The 23,410-nt window shown below is 43.6% G+C and overlaps 1 protein-coding gene across 1 annotated transcript in view; it reads right to left on the minus strand.

Moving 5' to 3' along the window:
• SPTLC3 (serine palmitoyltransferase long chain base subunit 3) overlaps window positions 1-23,410 on the minus strand; it is a 129,216-nt gene that overhangs the window by 39,841 nt on the left and 65,965 nt on the right. The window contains exons 5-6 of the mRNA XM_077812046.1: window positions 14,794-14,918; window positions 11,839-11,932 (exon numbers count right to left, since the gene is read on the minus strand). Of these exons, the coding sequence (XP_077668172.1) occupies window positions 11,839-11,932; window positions 14,794-14,918 (219 nt within the window). The remainder of the gene's footprint in view (window positions 1-11,838; window positions 11,933-14,793; window positions 14,919-23,410) is intronic.

Here is a 23,410-nt window from a genome sequence, read left to right on the forward strand (position 1 = left end):
GAACACTTCAATCTCTCTGGTCACTCGATTTCTGATCTCAAAGTGAGTATCCTTCAACAAAAAAACTTTGAAAACAGACTCCAAGGAGAGACTGCTGAATTGGAATTAATTTGCAAATTGGATACAATTAACTTAGGCTTGAATAGAGACTGGGAATGGTTGATTCATTATAAAAAGTAACCTATTTCCCCTTGTTTATTATTCTCCCCCCCCCCCCCCCCCGTTCCTCAGATGTTCTTGTTAAACCCTGGATTTGTGCTGGAAATGGCCCACCTTGATTATCATACACATTGTAAGGAGAGTGATCACTTTACATAAGCTATTACCAACAGGAGAGTGAGTTTGGGGGGTGGGGGGGGAGAAAACCTGGATTTGTGCTGGAAATGGCCCACCTTGATTATCATACACATTGTAAGGAGAGTGATCACTTTAGATAAGCTATTACCAGCAGGAGAGTAGGGTGGGGGGAGAAAAAAACCTTTTGTAGTGATAAACACCCATTTTATCATGGTTTGTGTGTATAAAAACATCTTCTGTGTTTTCCACAGTATGCATCCGATGAAGTGAGCTGTAGCTCACGAAAGCTTATGCTCAAATAAATTGGTTAGTCTCTAAGGTGCCACAAGTACTCCTTTTCTCTTTGAAGCTGGTTACTTCCTGCAGTTTGTGAGAATCTGGAAGTGCACATTCCAGAATGCCTCAAGACAGCACCCTGCATGGCATTTGGAGCTGTGTAGTTCCAATTTCCTGACGGCTGCCAGAACTAGGATTGAGTTGGTGGTAGATACATGAGGGATGGGTCTGTATCTACTTCATTTGGCTGAACCCTTTCCTCTACCACTCTACTGTGATTAGACATCCATATTCCTGGATCAGGTCACCTCCAAGTTTGGGTGGGAAATTTGATTTCAGATTGTGAACTGGGATCTGATCTGAATTTCATAGGTGGCCTTTTCCACTAAGAAAGGGGTCAAGCAGAATGTTAGATCTGAATACCTTTGAATTTGGGTGTTTGAAACGTAGAGCTAGATCTCAATTCTGCAACTCAGGCTCAATGCTCTGTGTCACGTTCACCAAGCATTCTGGAGTGCTTGAAGCCCATGAGCACAATGCAGTTTGGAGTGCCTTAGAATTCAGTGACCATTGTAGAAGCAGTGGGCAGCCCTAGAGCTTTTCGGCCCTGCGCTCTCCATTGAAGTGATTTGATAGTTTTACACCCATGAAAACAGTCCTGTGTGTCTGTGTTTGCAGGTCGGTGGCTGGGAGTAGATAATGATACCTTACAAACACGGCTGGCATGTTTTATATTAACTAATTGCCACATTTTCAGCAATAAATCTTGAATGCGGTGTTATTCTTTTAGCATTACGACATCTAATCTTGATCTTTATATTTCTAAGAAAATACAACCCTTCCACTTTACGAAGATGCACCTTCCGTCTATACCAATGTATTTTAAACTATGCAGAGTAAATGAACCGTATTTGTGCACCTTGTCCTTACACCAGCTTGAACTGTGGACCCTTACTCAGTACGTACTCCATGAGTAGTCCCATTGACTCAATAGCGAAAGGTATTATCCAGCATCACTAAGTATATCCCGCTCTAGCCTTTAGCAAAGTTGGCACTTCCTCATGAACTCTGATGTACACTGAGCTGAGAGTGGTTTGTCAATTTATAAGGTATGACATACTTTTTATAAACTGAACTTTTTTTATTTGGCCGTTCAAGAGGAGTTGGAGAAAACCAAATTACATTCGGAATGTAGTGGTACCATTAGTACCTTCTTTGCCACTATGAAAGATCCCTGTGGGTCCCCTCAATGCAGCCAATCACTGGCTGTATTTGCTGCCCTCTAAATGGAGGTTAGAGATAATACAAGGTTCTTCAACATAAAGAGCCAGAGGTTAATGAAACAAATTGACCCAGTGTTAGGAGAGGAGTACGAATCAGATGGATCTCGGAAAAGATTATTCAGCCCCCCGACCCCAGTCTTGTCTTTTGCAAGCCCCAAAGAAGATGAATTGCTTCACTTAAAAACAAAACCTTCCATTAGTCAGAGGTGGTTAGTAAAGGCAAGACAATAGAATAATACTCCAACAATGAGAGTAACTGTTGCTAGTGCAACCTGATGTTAGTTTCTCAGGAACATTCCTGTCCTACTACTTTGAACCAATAGGTGGTCCAATCTGCAAAGCCCAGGACATCTGTATAGACAGAACACATCTGCTACTGCAAATATTCAAGGAAGAAACAAACCTGTTGTTTCCCTTTGTGGATTTGTGGCTCTGTCTCTGGGCACTGGCCATTTCACTACCACGTCTCCAACATGACCAATCCCCCCCTCTCCACTTTCTAGCATGATCCCAATACAATGCTGCTCCATGGCACAAAGAAGGATTGCAGTCTCCCTGTATGGAATATCCCTTGGCTTGCAGTCTCACACAGAAAAACTATGTTTTCTTGAGTCTTTTGAAGGTCTTGCATACCAGCGGAGAGCGTTCCCAATTTGCCACTTAGGGTGCAGGCAAATTGTGGTAACAGTTGCTCACCCAGCTGAGTTCTTAGACTGTGATTGTTGCCCCGTGGGGAATAATGCAATGTGTAGACAGCACAGTTGTCCACTAGATGGCAATCAAGTAAATAAATTCTCCTGATGTTTCTAAACTGATTTGCTTAGCAGCTATTCAGAGCACTCATTTGAAGCCCCACCAGAACAGCCAAGTGCTTTGCATATTTAGTAAGTGGAAGTTTTTATTCCATTCTGCCTTATCCTATATCCAAACAAACCAAATCATTTAAGCTGAGGGGGGAGCAAAGACTTTCTCAAGGCTGGTGTCTGACTATCATTAGCATTTGTGAGGTAAAAGGACTCCAAGTGGGGCTAACAGAATACGTAACTGGCTGCAGGACATCAGCCTGACAACAAGGGGGCAGAGTTTCAAAGACACAGAGGAGAACTTAGGCACCCAATTCCGAAAGAAAATCAATGGGGGTTGGCCTGATGCCTCTTTGTGCCTTTGAAAATCTCCCCCAAAGTATACAGGTTCTTTTGGTTTAGGAACCTATGCTGTTAAACTGGACTAGTGCTGGAATCTGTCTTTGGAAAAGGCCGTTTCCCCAAGCTCATGAGCTGGAGTTAAGGTTGGAAGGTCTGGTTGTCCTAACACTCACGGGGTTCGAGGGGGAGTGCGGAGAAGAGGGTTAGCAATCACTTGGGTGTGTCCGCTCTAGTGAAGAGGATGATTGCAGAGTTAGGGGAGATTCTTTCTAAAGCCTTGATCCTGCCAACCCTCACACTTGTGCTCAACTTTGCTCAACACATGTGAGTAATCCCTCTCAAGTCAAAGTTAAGCACTAGCGTAAATGCTTGCAGAATCAGGGCTTAATCTATGTACCCCACACCTGTCACTGCAGTTGTAAGTCTATTTCAGAGCGTGGGAGGCTGTGAAGAAAAAAAAAACATTTAGTTGCCCTGTATTTTAGAATGTTTGTTTATTGCATCATAGCATTGAAGGAGCTTATGTTTTAATCTTCTTACGCCTGCAAGCCTTTAGTGCATAAAGGTGTTACATGTGGAAATGAACTTAATTGCCCCCTTTTCCTCTGCATCTGTTTAGGACATAGTGATCCAGAAGCGGGGGTGGGGGGGTGAGTCTAATACTGCCACCTTCAAAAACAGAACAGTTGCCACACTGACTATGGTTCCCCACACTGATCCACGCAAAAGTTGATAGGCGCTTTGGGTGCACAAGGTTGGAACTTTTTAGAGAGCAGGGCCTTTTGAGGGCATTTGCCCACCCCTATGGCCTCACCTGTGGATGTGTGAGATGATGGAGCCCCAGTTGCCATTCGTTTCCTGCTGTTATATCTAATCTATGGTTAGGGCTTGGCTACACTTGCGAGTTACAGCGCAATAAAGGAGCCCTGGGCACACTAGCTCACTACCCATCCACACTGGCAAGGCACATAGAGTGCTCTGACTCCGTGGCTACAGCGCTGCTCGTACTCCACGTCGGCGAGTGGAATAACATTTGCTGTACCTTGGCTACAATGCCCGGGCGTCAGTGTGAACGAAGTGTTGCATTACTGCGCTCTGATTGGCCTCTGGAAACGTCCCATAATCCCCTTAAGTCAAGTGGCCACTCTTGTCATTGTTTTTGAATTGGCTGTAGGAATGCGGCTGTGACCTTTGAAAGCTCTGTTTCTGACAGCCGGCTGCTTATCTGCTCCGAGACAAAGCAACCATTAGTGTGGAATGCTGTGCATGAGAGAGAGAGGTGGGGGAGTGAGAGGGGTCTGCTGCTGTCTGAACTTACAAGACAGCATGCTGACATTCTCTCAGCCTCTCAAAAACCCACTCTCTCTCCCCCGACATATACACAACACACTCCCTGTCATGCTCCACCCCTCCCATTTGAAAAGCACATTGCAGTCACTTGGATGCTGGGATAGCTGCCCATAATGCAATGCTCCCAATGCCACTGCAAGTGCTGCAAATGTGACCACGCCAGTTCGCTTGAAGCTGTCAGTGTGGACAGACTGCAGCGCTTTCCCTACTGTGCTCTACGAAGGCTGGTTTAACTCAAAGAGCTCTACATCTGCAAGTGTAGCCATGCCCCAAGGCTGTGAGACAGTGGTGAAAGGAGGAGGTGAGGAGTGTGGGGCCGTGCAGGCAATCAGAACCACAGTTACTGTGGTAAGTAACCATTTTATCTTCTTTGAGTGTTGTTTGCATGGATCCCCACTGGTGGCAATTAACAAGCACTCCCCAGGCGCTGAGGAGGTGATCTGGGGAGCCTTATGTCTTGTCTACACATGGAGATATTCCAGAAAAGATAAAGTGGATTAAGCTAAACAGAAACTGTTTAGGATCTTTAGGTGCTATGTCAAAGGAAAGAATAATAAACATTAGGATGGCTTTCCTGAACTGAGCTTCTGATCTAGAGGCTGAGTCTTTCCCTATAGGTTAGGATGGAACTCTAGGTGGCAGCTTTACACAAAGCATTGTTGGAGACTTTTCAGGCGTAAAACGTTGTCAGTTCATAACTATGTGGGGCTGAAACTTGGAACACGTTAGTCAAATCCTGGTACACTTTATAAATAACCCCCAGACCACCCCCAAAAAGACACAGGCTTTTTTCCTTTTGTGTTCTCTACCTCCTACACTATAATTTTCTATTTCCCCTCCCTCCAATTTCTCTCTCTAACGCACACATTTTGCGATTTTAAAATTTATCACCTTAATATTTTCCTACCTCTCTCTCTTGCACTTTCCTCCATCCCAGCTACATCTCTACACACAAAGCCTGGAAATTTTGCCAGACACCTAATAGCCACAGTTCCCAGAATCTTCCTGGGGGCTGCATTTTTTTGCACCAGGCTCTAATTAGTAGTTGTCTGATAAATACAAAATCTCCCCAGACTAGCTCTGGCTCCTGCAAGGGAGAACTAGTATTCTCCCTTCCCATTTTCACCTCCCACACAATATCCTCTAGGATTCTGCAGTGGAGCTCTACTTCTTCTGCAGCTTTCTCCCTCCAGCTTTCCGGCTGCTGCAAAGGAGTCTCTCTTTCCTGGCGATGCTGTCTTGCCCCAGACTCTGTTTTCGAGTCTTCCTCATGAATGAATAATTCTAGTGCCCATCTTTGCTTCTGCTTGTAGTTCCCCAAAGCAGTGCCAAAGAGAAAATTGATTGTCAGATGTTTGTCAACGTAACTACTGCCCGTAGGGTTCTGAATAGCAGTTTTCACTTGGCTGAGGGCTGTGAGCTCTGGGACAGCTTTAAGTAGCAAAGTCCTTGGACTCCACCCCCAGACAGCATTGCATTATTTACCCTTGGTTGGTACTTGGAAGGTGAACTTACAACCATAAGGGCTAGTACTCTTCTCTCTCTTCCCCCCACCCCCCCAAAAGCATTGATTCTGTGACAGTTAAGGGCGCTCACTCAGGAACACTTCCTGCTCACACTTGGCAAGTCACATGGATTTTTCAAGTGGGTGAGTGCAGACACAGCATGGCAGAAAGAAGATATACCAGAAAGTTACCAGGTTTCAGAGTAGCAGCTGTGTTAGTCTGTATCCGCAAAAAGAAAAGGAGTACTTGTGGCACCTTAGAGACTAACACATTTATTTGAGCATAAGCTTTCGTGAGCTCACGAAAGCTATGTGTTAGTCTCTAAGGTGCCACAAGTCCTCCCTTTCTTTTTGCAGAAAGTTACCACAATCTTTTTTCTGTGACAATGTCTGCGTGTGTCATAAGAAAACAGGAATTGCCAGACTGGATCAGATCCATAGGCCGTCTAGCCCAGTATCCTGGCTCTCTGACAGTGGCCAGCACCAGATGCTTCAAAGGAAGGTTCAAGAAACTCCACAGTAGGTTGGGGGTGGGCGGGGGTAATGGGCCTCCAGATGAAGGTCTCGTCCTGATCTCTAATTGTTAGAGGCTGGCTTATATCCTGAAGCATGAAGTTTTATATCCCTTCCAAAATTTATGTTAGTATCAACTATTATACCTCTGGATATTCTTGTTAGCCACTGCAATGGAACATGTCCCCCTCAACTTTTCATTACCTGGTTGATATACTGGGGCTACCGCTGGTGGGCTAGTAGTACTGATAAGAAACCAGATAAAGACAAGGCTCCATCCAATGGTTTCTGGAGATTTTAACAATGTATCAGTTAAACCTGTTATAGGACTGGACCAGAGGCACCACCGGTGGGAATTTTCCAATTGTCTAGGTTGTGCGTATGTGTCTGAAAATAAGTCTGTAAATTAAAATAGAATATTGAAGGGGAAGGGATTGTGTAGCATCAGCCAAAAGTTTGCAAGTCATCCACACATGTCTTGTGATGCATTTAAATCCAGCCAGATTTGGAGTCTCTCTCACCCTCTCTCTTGTTGTGACATTTAGATTTCACTTTGTCAGAATTACTCCATCTGAGTTTTGAAAGCATTTTATACTTCTTTAATTGTGGAATTAGAGAGAAAACATGGCTTTGTCAATAGACAGGATCTTTTGGATGCCTCCTACTATTTTATTTGGGGGAGGAGGGGGATCAATGTCCTAGCTTGCTGCACTATTTGTACAAGGCTAATCTTGATGGATAGGGTGGTTACTGAATACACCTTGCACATGTTTTCCCTATAGTAATTCAGGAAGTATGTGGCTCAGAAAACTTTCTGTTGATTCATGAAAGTGTAGTGTAAGTATGCCCCTTCATTCTGATAACCATTTCTAGCAGCCAACAAAAACATAACAGCAACACACTATTCGCCCCTTGCCCTTCTCTCCAATGTATCTCGTATACATGTACAATCAGAGAAGTCAGAGTAAAAGTAAATGAGATCTAAACAGTTTAATCAAGGCTGTTACACTCCACGTAAAAGGAGAATGAAGTAGACAGTGGGGAGCAGTCACTTTCTCCAATGATTAACAACACCTTCCTCATTCCCATTTAGGCACGCTTTGAAAATGTCATTCACAAGGCTGCCAACCAATCTGGTTTTGTTCTGGCAACAAACAATACAGAAGGAATGTTTTCGTCACTAGTTGAGTATTATGTGGCACAAAGGTCTTTGACTTTTCATACTATGTTTACAATGCTGTAATACCAGGTTAAACACTATGCTGGTGAAACTGGCGCAGCTCCAGGGGAACGGTGCCAGTTTACATCAGCAGAGAATTTGACTCCATTCTCATGTTTAATAAGTGACTTTTTTATTGTGCCATGTTACGACCCATTGCTGTTTGTCTTCCCCGCGGACCTTATCTTTAGAGCTCTCACAACTTCTTATCTGGATTCAATTCTGCTCTTTGCCCCCTGTTACCATGGATGGGGACCAGCAGAAGGTCCTTGACACTGTGACATCCTCCAACTGAGGGCAAGTACCAGACCCCTTTCAGAGGGCTGTTTGCTCCCCTCATCAGCCATGACACAAACCAGTTCCCATTCCCTGCAGGGAATGAGTATCGCCTACCTCCTGCTGAGGTTGTGGGAAAGTGATTTAAAAAAAAAAAAAAGACAAAATCACTTTACAATTTTAGAGTCAAATTAATGCTCATGAAATCCTCTGCACAGACTGTACCAGATGCAGTTTCCTGTTTATACAATACAACACAGGGAAGCTTCCCCATATACCCAGCAATGTGACTCGGACAACGGGTAGATCAGTTGACCTATTTCCACTAAATGTGAGAATGAAAGCACAAGTCTAACATTTGGCTTATGTGTGGCCATGAGCTTAGCAGTTCAAACATCAAGGCCCTGACCCCGCAAAGCACTTAAGCATGAACGTAACTGTAAACAAATGAGTAGTTTCATTACAGTCAATCGGACTATTCATATACTTCAAGCTATGCACATGCTTAAGAGCTTTGCAGTTTTGAAGCGGAAGGCTGGTATGTCTAGACAAACTGGAACAATAGGTTTAAATACCTGAAAAAGACTAAGTTTCTGAGGCAGTTAAATGAAGAACAATTTAGATTACTAAAGGCTTGTCCATACTTAAAATATTACAGCGCCATAACTGTGCTGCAGTAGCGGTTCAGTGTAAACACTACCTATACCAAAGGAAGGGCTTCTCCAATCAGTGTAGGTAATCCACTTCCCAAGAACTGGTAGTTAGGTTGACTGAAGGATTCTTCTGTCGACCTACTACTGTCTACACTGGGGGTTAGGTCAGTATATCTACATCTCTCCAGGGTGTCGATTTTTTATACCCCTGAGAGACATAGCTAAACCGTTGTAAATTCCTAGTATAGTGTGGATCTCTTGGGCAAGGCATTCCCTGTATACACATAACAAATGTAAGGATGTTGGAGTAGCCAGCTACAATGCTACTGTCCTCTGACACAGTCCATTTTGCAAAGAAGATAGCACCTAAACATATTTTTAAAATGATGTCAAAGCCCTGGACACGCTATTTTTAAAATTCACTTAAGTCCCATTTACAAAGCAAACCACAACTTGCTACAAGACAACTGCATCCCAAATGGGTTTACAGTGTAGACGGGGCCTTCACAAAGGGGATTCTGTCTGTCCGGCTGGACGTGTGCCAGTTGGCTGCCACGCTGTCCAGCCATGCTGCATTTCAGTAATGTGCCAAATGTACTGCTGTGGAAACCGCTTGGATGAAGAAGTATTCCATATGTGTAAAACTACTATTAATAGTTACTGGATGGCAAAAGTCAGTTGGCAGGTAGGTTCTGGATTTGATTTATGAAATCTGTTCACAAGAACACTCCAAAATAGCAGCTTTATAGCAAGGGTATTTAGTCTATATGGCTTCCTATGCGGGGGTGGGTTGGGGGTTGAAGATCAGAAACTTAAAGTACACAGAGTTTTACAAAATGTTCCCACTGCTTCACAATGAAAAGGGTCCTCTAGGTACAATTCAGGTTAAGGTCCAGGCAGAATGGGGTTAACTGAGAAACTATATATAATGCTTCAAAAGGTTCCCACCGTTTCATAATGATAAGCATTGTCTTACTGTAATTCTGGTTAAGGCGATAAGGCTCAAAATGGTTAAACTAGCCAGCTTTTAAAGAAAACTAGACTGGCTTTGGCAAATCAGATCCGTAATCTAGGGAACAATGGGTTACATAGAAAGAACCTGATGAGCTTTCAGTGGTGTTTGCTGAGGTGCTTAAGGGAATTACCTAATTTTCCATCTGCAGTTTGGTGTTTGTGGAACTAGTTAGCTATTGCTGTTAGTTTTGCTCCACATTCTTTACAGAGAATATCAGCTCTGATGTATCATAAACCCCCAACAGCAGGCTGATTAGATGTTAGCTCACTGGGGGAAGGGAGGAGAAAGTGTATGACGGCTCCTTGACAAGTGATCGGGTGAGGAGGGGGTATTAATTTATCAACATATGGGTCAAAAATCAAAGTGGTATCTTCAACATTCTTTTAGGAACTGTGATCTGAATCACATTCCCTGAATGGATCTCTTCTTTCAAGTGCTATGGGAAATAGCACAAAATAATCAGGGGCTGAATGTGGAGATGGTGTTGGGGGTGGGGGTGGGGAGTTGAGAGCCAGTGGGTTTTGGTGGTTAGAGGTCATCCTTCAAAATGTCATGCAGCAGGAAAAGTATGACTGGGATAAGTTACTCAGTAGAGCACAGTGCAAATCTAAGGAAGAGGTCAGAGATCAAGAGAGACAGAAGTATAAAAATACGGCCTCCTATGTCTAAATCTTTAAGGTTGGATCACTGAGTGTTAGTAAGCACATCAGATGGTAAATTTATAAATAGTTACTTTTGTAAAAATGTTTTGAATCAGGCTTATTCATCAGGCTAATAATCAGGCTTATTAATCAGGTTATGGAATTGCTTCTTGGCCAATTAAAATTACGCGAATAATGATGCTTATAATTATAGTGCACCTTTCATGGTATGTTTTTATAAAACATATACATAATTAAATGACTTCACTCACCTCTGGGATGGGGCAAAGTAGTAACTGATTACACAGTACCTGTACATGGCATGACTCAGAACAGTGGAGAATAGCAACTGAAAGTGAAGGGGGTATTTAGGTAGACAATGTGCAGTAACTGTGTTATAATTTTTACAACAGCAGTTTGCAAGTATAGCAAGTACCGCAAATGCCACAGCAGCATTAATTAAGTAAAAGGCAGTGTTGTCAATGTTTTAAAAGACCATGTAACAGGATGACTGGCCCTTTAAAGGGAGATGGGTCCAGCCCCGTCTGTGATACACTTGACTCACCTGCCCAGGTGGAGAAAATGAGCAAAGTCACCTGACAGGCAAGTCATGTCGCTAAATCGGGCCTTCTGAGGGGAGAAATACAACAGAAGCCTATGGACAGCCAAAGAGAGAGAAGGAAAGACCCAGGCAGAAAGCCCTGGGAGTTGATGCTCAGCAGAAAGCAGGGAGAGGTTGAAATGAGCAGAAGGACCACATGAATTGCTCCACACAGAAAGACTCTCCCTAGCTCCTATGCAGAAGGCCTGGGGATGCATGCCTATAGGGAGCAGAAGCTAGCTAGGGAAGCTGGAGTGTGGTGGGCAAGTCTGCTAGAGCAAAATCTCAGCAGGGACAGGCCTAAGAACCCTACACCAAGGACTGTGAGCCAGCTAGGATGTTGGATGGGAGTTCTTATGTCTCCTTTGTTAATAAAGCTAGGACACAAGAAGGAGTGTTACTTGACACATGAAAGCCTATTTTGAAGTTACTGGGGAGTGACTAGCCTGAAGCCAGACCAGTAGGTGATACTGATACAGACCTCTGTGTAACAACTGAGTTATAATGTAGCATTAGTATCAGTCTTGTCCTAAAATCCTATTTTGGTGAAGTCAGTATGTGGGCAGATGCTTATATCCCAGCTTTCTGGATCCTTGAAAAAACCTGCCAGAAATTTAGGGTGGGATTTTCAAAAGTGCTCTGCATTAGCTTAAGTCTGCTCCCACTGACTTCAGTGGTAACAGAGTTAGGCCAGCGCTGAGCACTTCTGAAACACCGTAGACTTTTGTACTGATTTTCTGTTGCAATTGTAAATAAATGTTTCCAGAACTGTACGGAATAACAGCAACATGCCAAACCAGAAGGGTGGTTATGGTGAGAAATATTTTTGAAAATTTAAGCTCCAACATGGCACTGGTCACGGTCATGGTCTTTTATCAGCTGCAAACTGTCATTGTATGCATTTCATTTTTATCCCTCCAAAATTAGAAATCATATATAGCTTTGAGAGGCTAATGCCCCACCCCTTATCAAATATTCTCAAATAAGTGATGGCAAAATTTGTATAAGCAGTTTCGTCTGGTTGGAACATCTCTGCCACCAAACATCTCCAGCATCAATACTCACTGTTGTGTTTGAAGATTTTAATGGTAGCACCGGAAAGTCTTGCACCAAGAACAAGAGAAGTGTGGTTCAACTCATCACTTAAAATGAGGCAACCCTGTGGAGAAGGCTCACAATAAGTATACACATAAACCTTTAGAATATTCACAAGTTAATGCGAGTGAACAGATCACATATTACCGACCAAACTGCAATGCTTAAATGTGAATTGGAAAATTTCTTAAGTCTTGGGGTATTTGGACCCAATATTCTGTTTCAGGGACATATATAAATCTTGGGGACAGATTCCTGAATATTCCAAGGTGGTGAAAGGAGGCCAGATACTGTCCATACGTAGCCAGCGGTGAATTACGCTGGTGGAGGGGAGCTCCTTGCTGTTTTAAACCCAGTGAACCTGGCTCCTGCGACTACTGCTTCCTTTCCTCAGTGAGTTGTGGGCAGAGTGCAGCTCCATTGATCCTCCTCTGCTGTAAGATCCCATAAGGACCATATGTCAGTGAGGTAAGTAAGTGTAACATTTTGGAGCTGGAGCCAGCATACTGGTCTTACAGAATCACGAGCTGAAACTGGCTAGTTGCATCATACCTGTACTGTATCTCAGTGGTGCTTGGGCACGGGGGAGATCTGTCTGTCTGTCTCTTTCACTCACACACACTTTATCTTTAGTAACTTTTACAGTCACTAATTCCGTCAGTTAAGAACTCATTTTCCTTTTAAAAATCCTCAATGAAATGCATGAAAAATTGATATTGCATCATCTGTTATATTAGCAAAAGCCAGATTCAAACTGGAACCTTATCTTGCCCCGGCTTTAATCCTAAGCATTATGCTGTGGTCTTTTGTTACATGATCACAATGCAATGCATCATTTTGCAAATACAGGCTAACTAAGTAGAGGCGGAGAAATATTTCACACATGGATGGGCTAAAATCTACCTTGAGCTATGCACGTGGAACTCACTCTGAAATAATAGGAATTGTGCGTATGTATCTGGAGGTCAGGATGAAGCTACTACATTAAATTATGGAGGTAAATTAAATGAGAAGTCTCCATAATATAGGGCAATAATTCAACATCAAGAACACTCACTTACCCTGCTGTAATTGTGGTTCTTCAAGATGTTGTAATCAGTGTGGATCTCACTCCCCATGCACATGAGCTCTGAATCTTTTGCTTGGCAGGGACCAGCAGGGCCGCACGTTGAGCCCCCTCATAGTTCTGTGCAAAAGCATAAAGGGTGGAATGGCGCAGACATTGGCCCTCAGTTCCCTCTCAACTCAAAGCCCATGTCAGCTGAGGACTCCGAAAGGGGTGGAGGGCGGGTCATGAGATCCACACTGACTACAACATCTCGAAAAAACACATTTAACATAGGGTAAGTAACTATTCTTTCTTCGAGTATTTGTGGATCCCACTGTAGGAGAAGGCAAGCAATTTCTTCTACCAGAAGGATGGCATGAGAAGCATTAGCTACAACATTTGAATAGAGATCGGAGCACAGCTTTCCCAAATTTCATATCTGATCTGGTAGCCAAGTCCAGCAACATCTGATCTGGCAGCCAAGTGAATGGGTTTCTCTATGTAGCAGTCAGAACTGCATTGGCCAGTAGGGGCTAAAATGATGAGACTCATCTGATCCCATCTTACTTTGACGATCACTCTGGGATTGTTGAGAAGGTGTAAAATCGACCATGGGTTCATTGTAGAAGGGAGACATCTGGTGAAAGTCCTGGATTCATGTCTCCCCTGGAATAGAAGTTCAGGCACTTTGCAACATCTTGGGTGGCGAACAAATCTCTTAACAGAGTGCCACTCTGGAGAAATACTGAGTTGACGGTGGGTCTCGTTTCTTTCCAATCTATGCCAGGTACATCCGTAACATGTGGTCTGGCAAAGGATTCCAAGCTCATGGGATGCATGCGCACCTACAGTGGGATCCACACTGACACATACTTGAAGAAGACTACTAGAGATTCTGCTCCTTCCTTCCCAGACAGTACCTCTGAGTATCCCAAGACTGTAACATGAAGCTCAGATTCCACAAATGAGGAACATCATTTTCCCATTATTGTGTCCCTGCATTGTACCCCAAATTTCCCTCCATTAGACTATTGGAGAAAGTTTTTTTTAAATGATATCAATTTCAATAAAATATATTTTTCACAAATATGACGGTTATTTTGCCCTAGAAAATAGTTCTCTCCCTTCTCAGGTGCTCCAGGCACTTTGCTTTCAACCTCATGCTTCACAAGACCCTTAGCATTAATGTTCAAACATACACTACACTCTGGGATATCAAAAATCAGCTCCAAGAAGGATGCAATCTGTTGTTTCACAATCATGTCTAACTCAAGTGAGGTTACAAATTTCCCTAACAGTCCAAACATATTGTGGTTCATCAAGTCATTATTGGACCAACCTTCTGTAGCATAGTCTAAACTTTGTGCTTGTGTTTATTGACAGCTTTCTTGCAATGTTGGTCTGAGATTCATGTAATATCAATATTGAGCCCCCTACAAAGCATTTCTCATTTCCCAAAACCTAGCCCAATTCTCTTCTCATTTCAGTTTTATGCTGGTGTGGCTCCACCAACATCAATTGCTTTACACCTAGGTAAGCAGGAGGAGAATCCGTTCCACTATTTAATTCTTACAACAGCTCTCCAAGACGGGAGGCAAAAACTATTCACATTTTAGAGAAGGGTAAATGGAGGGAAAGAGGCTAAGTACTTACATTGGTACTTAAATACAAGAGTGGTAAGTGCCTTAGCAACCCCCAGGGGTGACTGACAGAAAGCGTGACGAAATGGTGAACCCGAGGTGAAGAAGAGCATCAGTGTCAGAACTCAGAAGTTCCTGGTATCTAGTCTTGTGTTCAGACCAAGCCTCACCATTTATTGCGTGTTTGAAGTAGTGTAACTGTAGGCAAAACAATTAGCAGGCAATACTCATACTCACCTTCCCAACCAGCAACGGAATATTCATAGAGTTAGTAGCAAAGCCCATGCCAAACACCATAGCCGCTTCCACATCAAGAAACCGGGCCACCAGGTTCTCTAGTTCTACATGTTTGTCAAGGTTACCTGGATTAAGAATTACAAGGCATTTTAACATTTCATTACTATATAAAATGTGTATAATTCAAAAGGAAGGAAGGATAAAAAGCAAGAAAGATCTGGAAATATGCATTTAATTACATTGATGCTTCAGATCTGACAAAGATTTTCCATTTCTATCTTGCACACCTGAGACAAAATGTAAAACAGAAGGATTCAGATGAATTACAATTCGGCCAAGGAGGTGACCGACATCTATTGTTAAAGTAGCACAACGCTTTTCTCGACAGCCTCCTATTTTCACATTCTAATGACTTTCTGAAATGTTCACCCCTTAGTCTTTATATTTTCCATGTTGTCTTAAAAGAAAAATCACCTTCAGAAAGAACGGTTTCAGAGTAGCAGCTGTGTTAGTCTGTATTGGCAAAAAGAAAAGGAGTACTTGTGGCACCTTAGAGACTAACCAATTTATTTGAGCATAAACTTTCGTGAGCTACAGCTCACTTCATCGGATGCATAAAGTGGAAAGTACAGTGAGCAGATTTTATATATACACACAGACCATGAAAAAATATACATTGTAAGGAGAGTGATCACTTAAGATGAGCTATTACCAGCAGGAGAGTGGGGTGGGGGGAGAAAAAACCTTTTGAAGTGATAATCAAGGTGGGCCATTTCCAGCACATTTCCAGGAGTTAACAAGAATGTCTGAGGAACAGTGCGGGGGGGGCGGGAGGGGGGAGAGAGGAGGAATAAACAAGGGGAAATAGTTTCACTTAGTATAATGACTCAACCACTCCCGGTCTCTATTCAAGCCTAAGTTAATTGTATCCAATTTGCAAATTAATTCCAATTCAGCAGTCTCTCCTTGGAGTCTGTTTTCAAAGTTTTTTTGTTGAAGGATACTCACTTTGAGAACAGAAATCGAGTGACCAGAGAGATTGAAGTGTTCTCCGACTGGTTTATGAATGTTATAATTCTTGACATCTGATTTGTGTCCATTTATTCTTTTACGTAGAGACTGTCCAGTTTGACCAATGTACATGGCAGAGGGGCATTGCTGGCACATGATGGCGTATATCTCATTGGTGGATGTGCAGGTGAATGAGCCTCTGATAGTGTGGCTGATGTTATTAGGCCCTGTGATGGTCTCCCCTGAATAGATATGTGGGCACAGTTGGCAACGGGCTTTGTTGCAAGGATAGGTTCCTGGGTTAGTGGTTCTGCTGTGTGGTGTGTGGTTGCTGGTGAGTATTTGCTTCAGGTTGGGGGGCTGTCTGTAGGCAAGGACTGGCCTGTCTCCCAAGATTTGTGAGAGTGTTGGGTCGTCCTTCAGGATAGGTTGTAGATCCTTGATAATGCGTTGGAGAGATTTTAGTTGGGGGCTGAAGGTGACGGCTAGTGGCGTTCTGTTATTTTCTTTGTTGGGCCTGTCCTGTAGTAGGGGACTTCTGGGTACTCTTCTGGCTCTGTCAATCTGTTTCTTCACTTCAGCAGGTGGGTATTGTAGTTGTAAGAATGCTTGATAGAAATCTTGTACGTGTTTGTCTCTGTCTGAGGGGTTGGAGCAAATGCGGTTGTATCGTAGAGCTTGGCTGTAGACGATGGATCGTGTGGTGTGGTCTGGGTGAAAGCTGGAGGCATGTAGGCAGGAACAGTGGTCAGTAGGTTTCCGGTATAGGGTGGTGTTTATGTGACCATCGCTTATTAGCACTGTAGTGTCCAGGAAGTGGATCCCTTGTGTGGACTAGTCCAGGCTGAGGTTGATGGTGGGATGGAAATTGTTGAAATCATGGTGGAATTCCTCAAGGGCTTCTTTTCCATGGGTCCAGATGATGAAGATGTCATCAATATAGCGCAAGTAGAGTAGAGGCGTTAGGGGACGAGAGCTGAGGAAGCGTTGTTCTAAGTCAGCCATAAAAATGTTGGCATACTGTGGGGCCATGCGGGTACCCATAGCAGTGCCACTGATTTGAAGGTATACATTGTCCCCAAATGTGAAGTAGTTATGGGTGAGGACAAAGTCACAAAGTTCAGCCACCAGGTTTGCCGAGACATTATCGGGGATAGTGTTCCCGACGGCTTGTAGTCCATCTTTGTGTGGAATGTCGGTGTAGAGGGCTTCTACATCCATAGTAGCCACGATGGTGCTTTCAGGAAGATCACCGATGGATTGTAGTTTCCTCAGGAAGTCAGTGGTGTCTCGAAGATAGCTGGGAGTGCTGGTAGCGTAGGGCCTGAGGAGGGAGTCTACATAGCCAGACAATCCTGCTGAATTGGAATTAATTTGCAAATTGGATACAATTAACTTAGGATTGAATAGAGACGGTGAGTGGTTGAGTCATTATACTAAGTGAAACTATTTCCCCTTGTTTATTCCTCCTCCCGCGCGCCCCGCCCCCCACTGTTCCTCAGATATTCTTGTTAACTCCTGGAAATGTGCTGGAAATGGCCCACCTTGATTATCACTTCAAAAGGTTTTCTCTCCCCCCACCCCACTCTCCTGCTGGTAATAGCTCATCTTAAGTGATCACTCTCCTTACAATGTATATTTTTTCATGGTCTGTGTGTATATATAAAATCTGCTCACTGTACTTTCCACTTTATGCATCCGATGAAGTGAGCTGTAGCTCACGAAAGCTTATGCTCAAATAAATTGGTTAGTCTCTAAGGTGCCACAAGTACTCCTTTTCTTTATTCAGAAAGAAAACTGTCCTTAGTTATTTTTGAGTTTTGGTAAAACGGGAAACAAATGAACAACACCCTCCCCAACTTTTCGCTTTATAAAAAGAGGTGGCGGGAATCATAACCATACTTTGGTAGAGAGGGATAAAGAAAAATGTTTCTCCTGCATCTTTTTCCATTTTGAAAGCTGTGAAGCAGCAAAAACCTCTTCTGCCACTAATATTTAACTGAAGAGCAGAGAACTCACCCCTTCGCAATCCATTCATCTCAATCAGGTGTGAAAGATCTGGTACCAGGAAAACAGCCTTTATTATTAATTTTTACTTGTATAATGGTAGTGCCTCTCAACAGCCCAATCAAATATCAAGGCCCAACTGTGCTAAGTGCTGTACAAAGAAATAAAACTGACAGTTTCTGCTCCAGACCTAGGGTAACCAGGTGTCTGGTTTTTGACCGCAACACCCAGTCGAAAAGGGAGCCGGGCGGCTCCAGTCAGCACTGCTGACCAGGCCGTTAAAAGTCCGGTTGGTGGTGCTGCGGAGCTAAGGCAGGCTAGTCCCTACTTGTCCTGGCACCACGATGCACTTCAGAAGTGGCCAGCAGCTCTGGCTCCTAGTCGCTGCCCGCACCCTGAGCATTGGCTTCACATTCCCATTGGCCGGAAACTGTGGCCAATGGGAGCTGCAGGGACGGTGCCTGCGGGTGAGAGCAGTGCTCAGAGCCACCTGTCACACCTCTGCCTAGGAGCTGGACCTTCTGGTCGCTTCCGGGGTGCAGCACGGAGTCAGGACAGGTACGAAGCCTGCCTTAGTGCCCCCCCCGTCCCCGTGCCACTGACCAGGAGCACCAGAGGTAATCCTGTGCCCCAATCCGCTGCCCCAGCCCTGAGGCCCCCCCAAACCCGTAGCCCTTTCTGGCACTCAAACTCCTCATCCCTGGCCCCACCCCAGAGCTTGCAAACCCAGATGGAGCTCTCGCCCCAACCCACTGCCCCAGCCCAGAGCTACTCCACATCCTGAACCCCTCTGCCTCACTCCTAGCCTGGAGCTCCCTCTTGCACCCCAAACCCCTCATCCCTGGCCCCACCCCAGAGCCCGCACTCCCAGCCAAAGCCCTCACCCACTCCTACACCCCAACCCACTGCCCCAGCCTGGAGCCCCCTCCAGCACCCCAGACCCCTCATCCCTGGCTCCACCCCAGAGCCTGCACTCCCAGTTAGAGCCCTCACCTCCCCCACCCCAACCCCCTGCCCCAGCCCAGTGAAAGTGAGTGAGGATGGGGGACAGCAGGCCACCAAGAGAGGGGGAATGTAGTGAGCGGGGGGGGGGCAGGACCTGGGGGAAGAGGCGGGACATGGGGTGTGGCCTCAGGGAAGGGTCGGGGCTAAGGTGTTTGGTTTTGTACAATTAGAAAGTTGGCAACCCTACTCCAGACAGATCATATTCTTAGAATATCAAAAGCAATAGGGAACAGACAAAAGCGTGTGGGGGCGGGTGGTGGTAGGATAAAATATGAAGCAACTTTGCATAAAAAACTAGTATTCTCAACTTGCTATCTGCCTAGCCACTAGTGTGGTAGTGTTCTGTAGGCACCCTGGCAGAGATAAGTCTTAAGGAGCAATTTGAGGGAGGAAGGGAGGTATTTTTATGGGTTTTGACAGCGTTTTCCCCAGGAATATGGTTAGGGAGCATAGGATAAAGTGTGACAAAGCTGAAGGAACAAGTGGACCTACGCATGAATCCTTGAAGGGGCCATTTAGAGATCTGGGGCAAAAATTGGGGATTGGTCCTGCTTTGAGCAGGGGGTTGGACTAGATGACCTCCTGAGGTCCCTTCCAACCCTGATATTCTATGATAATGGCTCATGTCACCTGCAGAGCAGAGGCGGAGTTGGTGTCATGACAGAACAGTAGGTCTGGTAGTGAGGCAGGGTTAAATGATGAAGGGAACTGAAGGGGAAGACAAGAAGCTTTTGTTTGATCTGGTGGAGACAGGTGAACAAATGGAGGGATAATGAGAGTGGTGAGCCAGAAAGGTGATCTTACCTGCCATAATTAAAACCCAACTATTAAATGGGCTCATTGTGGTTCCAGCAGCAATTATAACTCAGCTGGTTGTACTGAGGTATTGTTTTCTATCCTGTTTTTCTGTTCACTTATATACAGTAGCTTAAAGGAACATCGACTTAAAAAAATGCATGTCTGCTGAAAAAAATTGCACATCCATCTTTCCCACTCTGGTCAGTTGTCCTAACCGTACTTCTTGTCGGTATGTTTTTGTCACTCTTAGATGGAATAGAAAGGGCCAGCATCTCTGGTATTTCTTTAACCTGCCTTTGTTGACTTTGCTAGGATGATAGACTGAACAATTTGAGATTCACCCGTCACTATTTGTGAATGACAAATCCCAGCAATGGAAGGTAGGTGCCAATAAAATGCAGTCACTCTATAGAACTATTGGATATAAATCCAAACCGCAAACCAGAACCACCCCTGAATTTGGTGGGTTTTGTTTTGCAAAACCCAAACCTGACTGACAAGGATTTGCAACACCAGCCCTGGCTTTGCACATCTCTAATTATGATGGAACTACCGTAGGTGGTGGGTGAGGTGTTACGGAAGAAGTATGATGCATAGACCAGATCTTATCAATGAAAGGCTAGAGACAAAATCATACGGGGGTGGGAAGAACAGGGCTGATTCAGATTCGGCCTACTTAAGATTCTTGAGTTTTAAAACAAGAGGATATTAAATGTATTAAAACCAGTCATTTAAGTATGTGGTTATATAGGAGGATTCCCCAGCAGGGGAAGGTCCCCAAGGGTGTACAGCCAGTTACACTAGTTATACCTACCCTCAGCCACTCAGCTCTCTAGTGTGGGATGCATGCCCGGTGGAATGGGGTTTGGCTGGATCACTAGTGTTCTGACAATCCGCAGCTAGTGGATCTGCCACTACCAGAAGGTGCAAGTTATAGCAACCCTAAGTCTGTTTTGTTTTACTGGGGTTAGACTGGTCCCATGATCAGGGCAGCACAAAGTCACTTTGATGTTACATTTCCCCTACATCCCACCAGGCTCTGCACTGATTGCAGCGCAGCCTGACCAGAGAACTGGGGCCACAGAGCTTTCCCAATCAGGTGGCATAAGCGGTCTACTTGATAAAAGAAGAAAAAACAGCCATCAGTAAATTTGAAAGGAAAACCCAAATAATTCTCTCCCATCCCTCTTCCCAGTTATAGGATAGTGTGAGTTTGTCAGGCTGGTGTTTGAAAAAGACAAGGGTATTATGGGAAATTCTGATAACAATCAAAGATTGTTATAAAAATTGTGACTTTCATATTTTCAGCCTTCCACACCATCCTCTCCCAAATTAAGTCACCTTTAGGGCATGTCATCCCTCAGCTCACCTAGGTGTGGGGAATGTGGCGTGTACACTCCTACAGCAAGTTGCCCAGGCTGACAAAATCCAGGCCTGGTGATTAAAAGTCACTGACAGCTTATGAAATATTTAAACAACAAAGTTAAAAGTCTTATTCACTTTCCATTATCTGTGCTAGCACAATGCTGTAATGTCTGAGTTGCAAACGCTGGTGGGCAATATTTAATTTGTTTTTTAAATTAAATTCTTTCCACTGGATTTAAAAAAAAAATAGTATGGTAAATGTTGTGTTACCCTTGGATTTAATAAAAGCTGATTTTAAAACAAACAAATCCCTTAAATCTGGGGCCAAAACTGAACTGACCCAATAATCCTGACATCCCAATACAAGTCACAGGCCTAAATTTTCAAACATCAATGGTAATTGTGAGATTTTAACCTAAGTCACATGAAATAGTCCTGATTTTCAGACTTACCCACTCTCTGAAAATCAGGCCTTTTTTAAAGGTGGACACCCACAAATTGAGACACCCTAAATCATTAGTCACATCTGAAACTTCAGGTCATAAATACTGAAATTGTTTCGAAGGGTACAACTTAGTTCACATTAGCTTTAGTTTCTTATCACTATATCATCTTCAAGGCAGTAACTGTCTCATCCTGTGATTGTACAGCACTTGGGGCAATAGGACTTGATCCTGAATCGGACCTTTGGGCACAATTTGAATATAAAAAATAAAATAAAAATAGTAACACAACCATTACCTCCTGCCAGAACATGCTGCTAAAATGTCACGTGCGGCCCTAAAGCCTGAAAAAAGTAAAGTGCTATTGTAATTTAAATGTGGACATGGAAATTTAGATTTTCCCTTAAAAATCAAAGAAATTAAAAGACCAATCAAATAATAATAAAAAACAGAACAAAATGACAACTGATTTTTGCTTGAGCACCAAAATTTAAACTCTCCGCACAACCCCCTCTGATACAACTCACACCCAACTTATTCTGTGTGGGCTAAATCTAGTCCTTTGCTCTTAGACTGAGTAGCAATGGGAGAATTTCAAAAGGGGCTGGGGAAGAAATTCTGCTTGGCTGCTACACAGCTGTAATAATGCAGTAAACCCTGCTGCTTCTGGGTGCCAGCTCCAAAGGGGACAATGGCCAGTAGATCCATATGTTTATGTAACCACCAAATGTTTAACTATAGAGCCCCTAGACAGTTAAACTTTGTAGTGTGCAGGGGTGGAGATTCTCATTCAGGATGTACAGCTTGTCCCTATTTTTAAAATAAGAGGAAAATTCACTTTCAGATTGAAAATCCCAAAAGCCTCCCACAGATCCATCGATCCCAAGGCCGGTAAAGATAATTGTGATTATCTAGTCTGACATCCTATAGAACACATATATAACATCCTATATATAATACAGGCCATAACATTTCTCCAAAATAATTTCTAGAGCAGATCTTTTAGAAAAATATCCAATCTTGATTTAAAAGTTGTCAGTGATGGAGAATTCACCAGAACCCTTGGTAAATTGGTCCAATGGTCCAACACTTTACGGTTAAAATGTATGCCTTATTTCCAGTCTGAATTTGTCTAGCTTCAACTCCCAGCCATTGGATTGTGTTATACCTTTCTCTGCTAGATTGATGAGGCCATTTTTAAATATTTGTGCCCCAGGTAGATACTTATAGACTATAATCAAGTCACCCCTTAATCTTTGTTAAGATAAATAGATGGGGCTCCTTGAGTCTATCATTGTAAGGCAGGTTTTCTAATCCTTTAATCATACTCATGGCTCTTCTCTGAACCCTTTCCAATTTCTCAACATCCTTCTTCAATTGTGCGCACCAGAATTGGAAACAGCATTCCAGCAGTGGTCGCACCAGTGCCAAATACGGAAGTAAAATAATCTCTACTCCTACTCGAGATTCCTCTGATGATGCATCCCAGGATTGCAGTAGCCCTTTTGGCCCTAGTCTCGAACAGGGAACTCATGTTCAGCTGATGAGCCCCAAATCTTTTTCAGAGTCACTGCTTCCCAGGATAGAGTCCCCTATTCTGTAAGTATGGCTTATGTTCTTTGTTCCTAGATGTATACATCTATGTGTATGTATTGAATACCATTTTCTAAGATATACTGAAAAAGTATCTTGCATAGTGGGGAAAAAAAACAAGATAAAAAAGAATTAAGTGATTGGCTTGTCTCACAAATTGACACAAGAATCTGGATATGCCATTCTCTCTTTTTATTAGCTCCTTATGCTTCTGTATTATAAACTGCATATTAAAGTAACATGCAAATGACTGGCTATTTCAGTGACAGGATTTTGCTTTTCTCATTGTCATCAGTTTTTAATCATGGTTACTCAGACTGAAATCATTCCTCCTAAAATAAGGAGTAACTAAGAACTTGTCTACACAAACAATTAGACCATCAAGGCAAGCTTGG

Source organism: Eretmochelys imbricata, chromosome 3, assembly GCF_965152235.1.
Source record: "Eretmochelys imbricata isolate rEreImb1 chromosome 3, rEreImb1.hap1, whole genome shotgun sequence".
NCBI lineage: Eukaryota > Metazoa > Chordata > Testudines > Cheloniidae > Eretmochelys > Eretmochelys imbricata.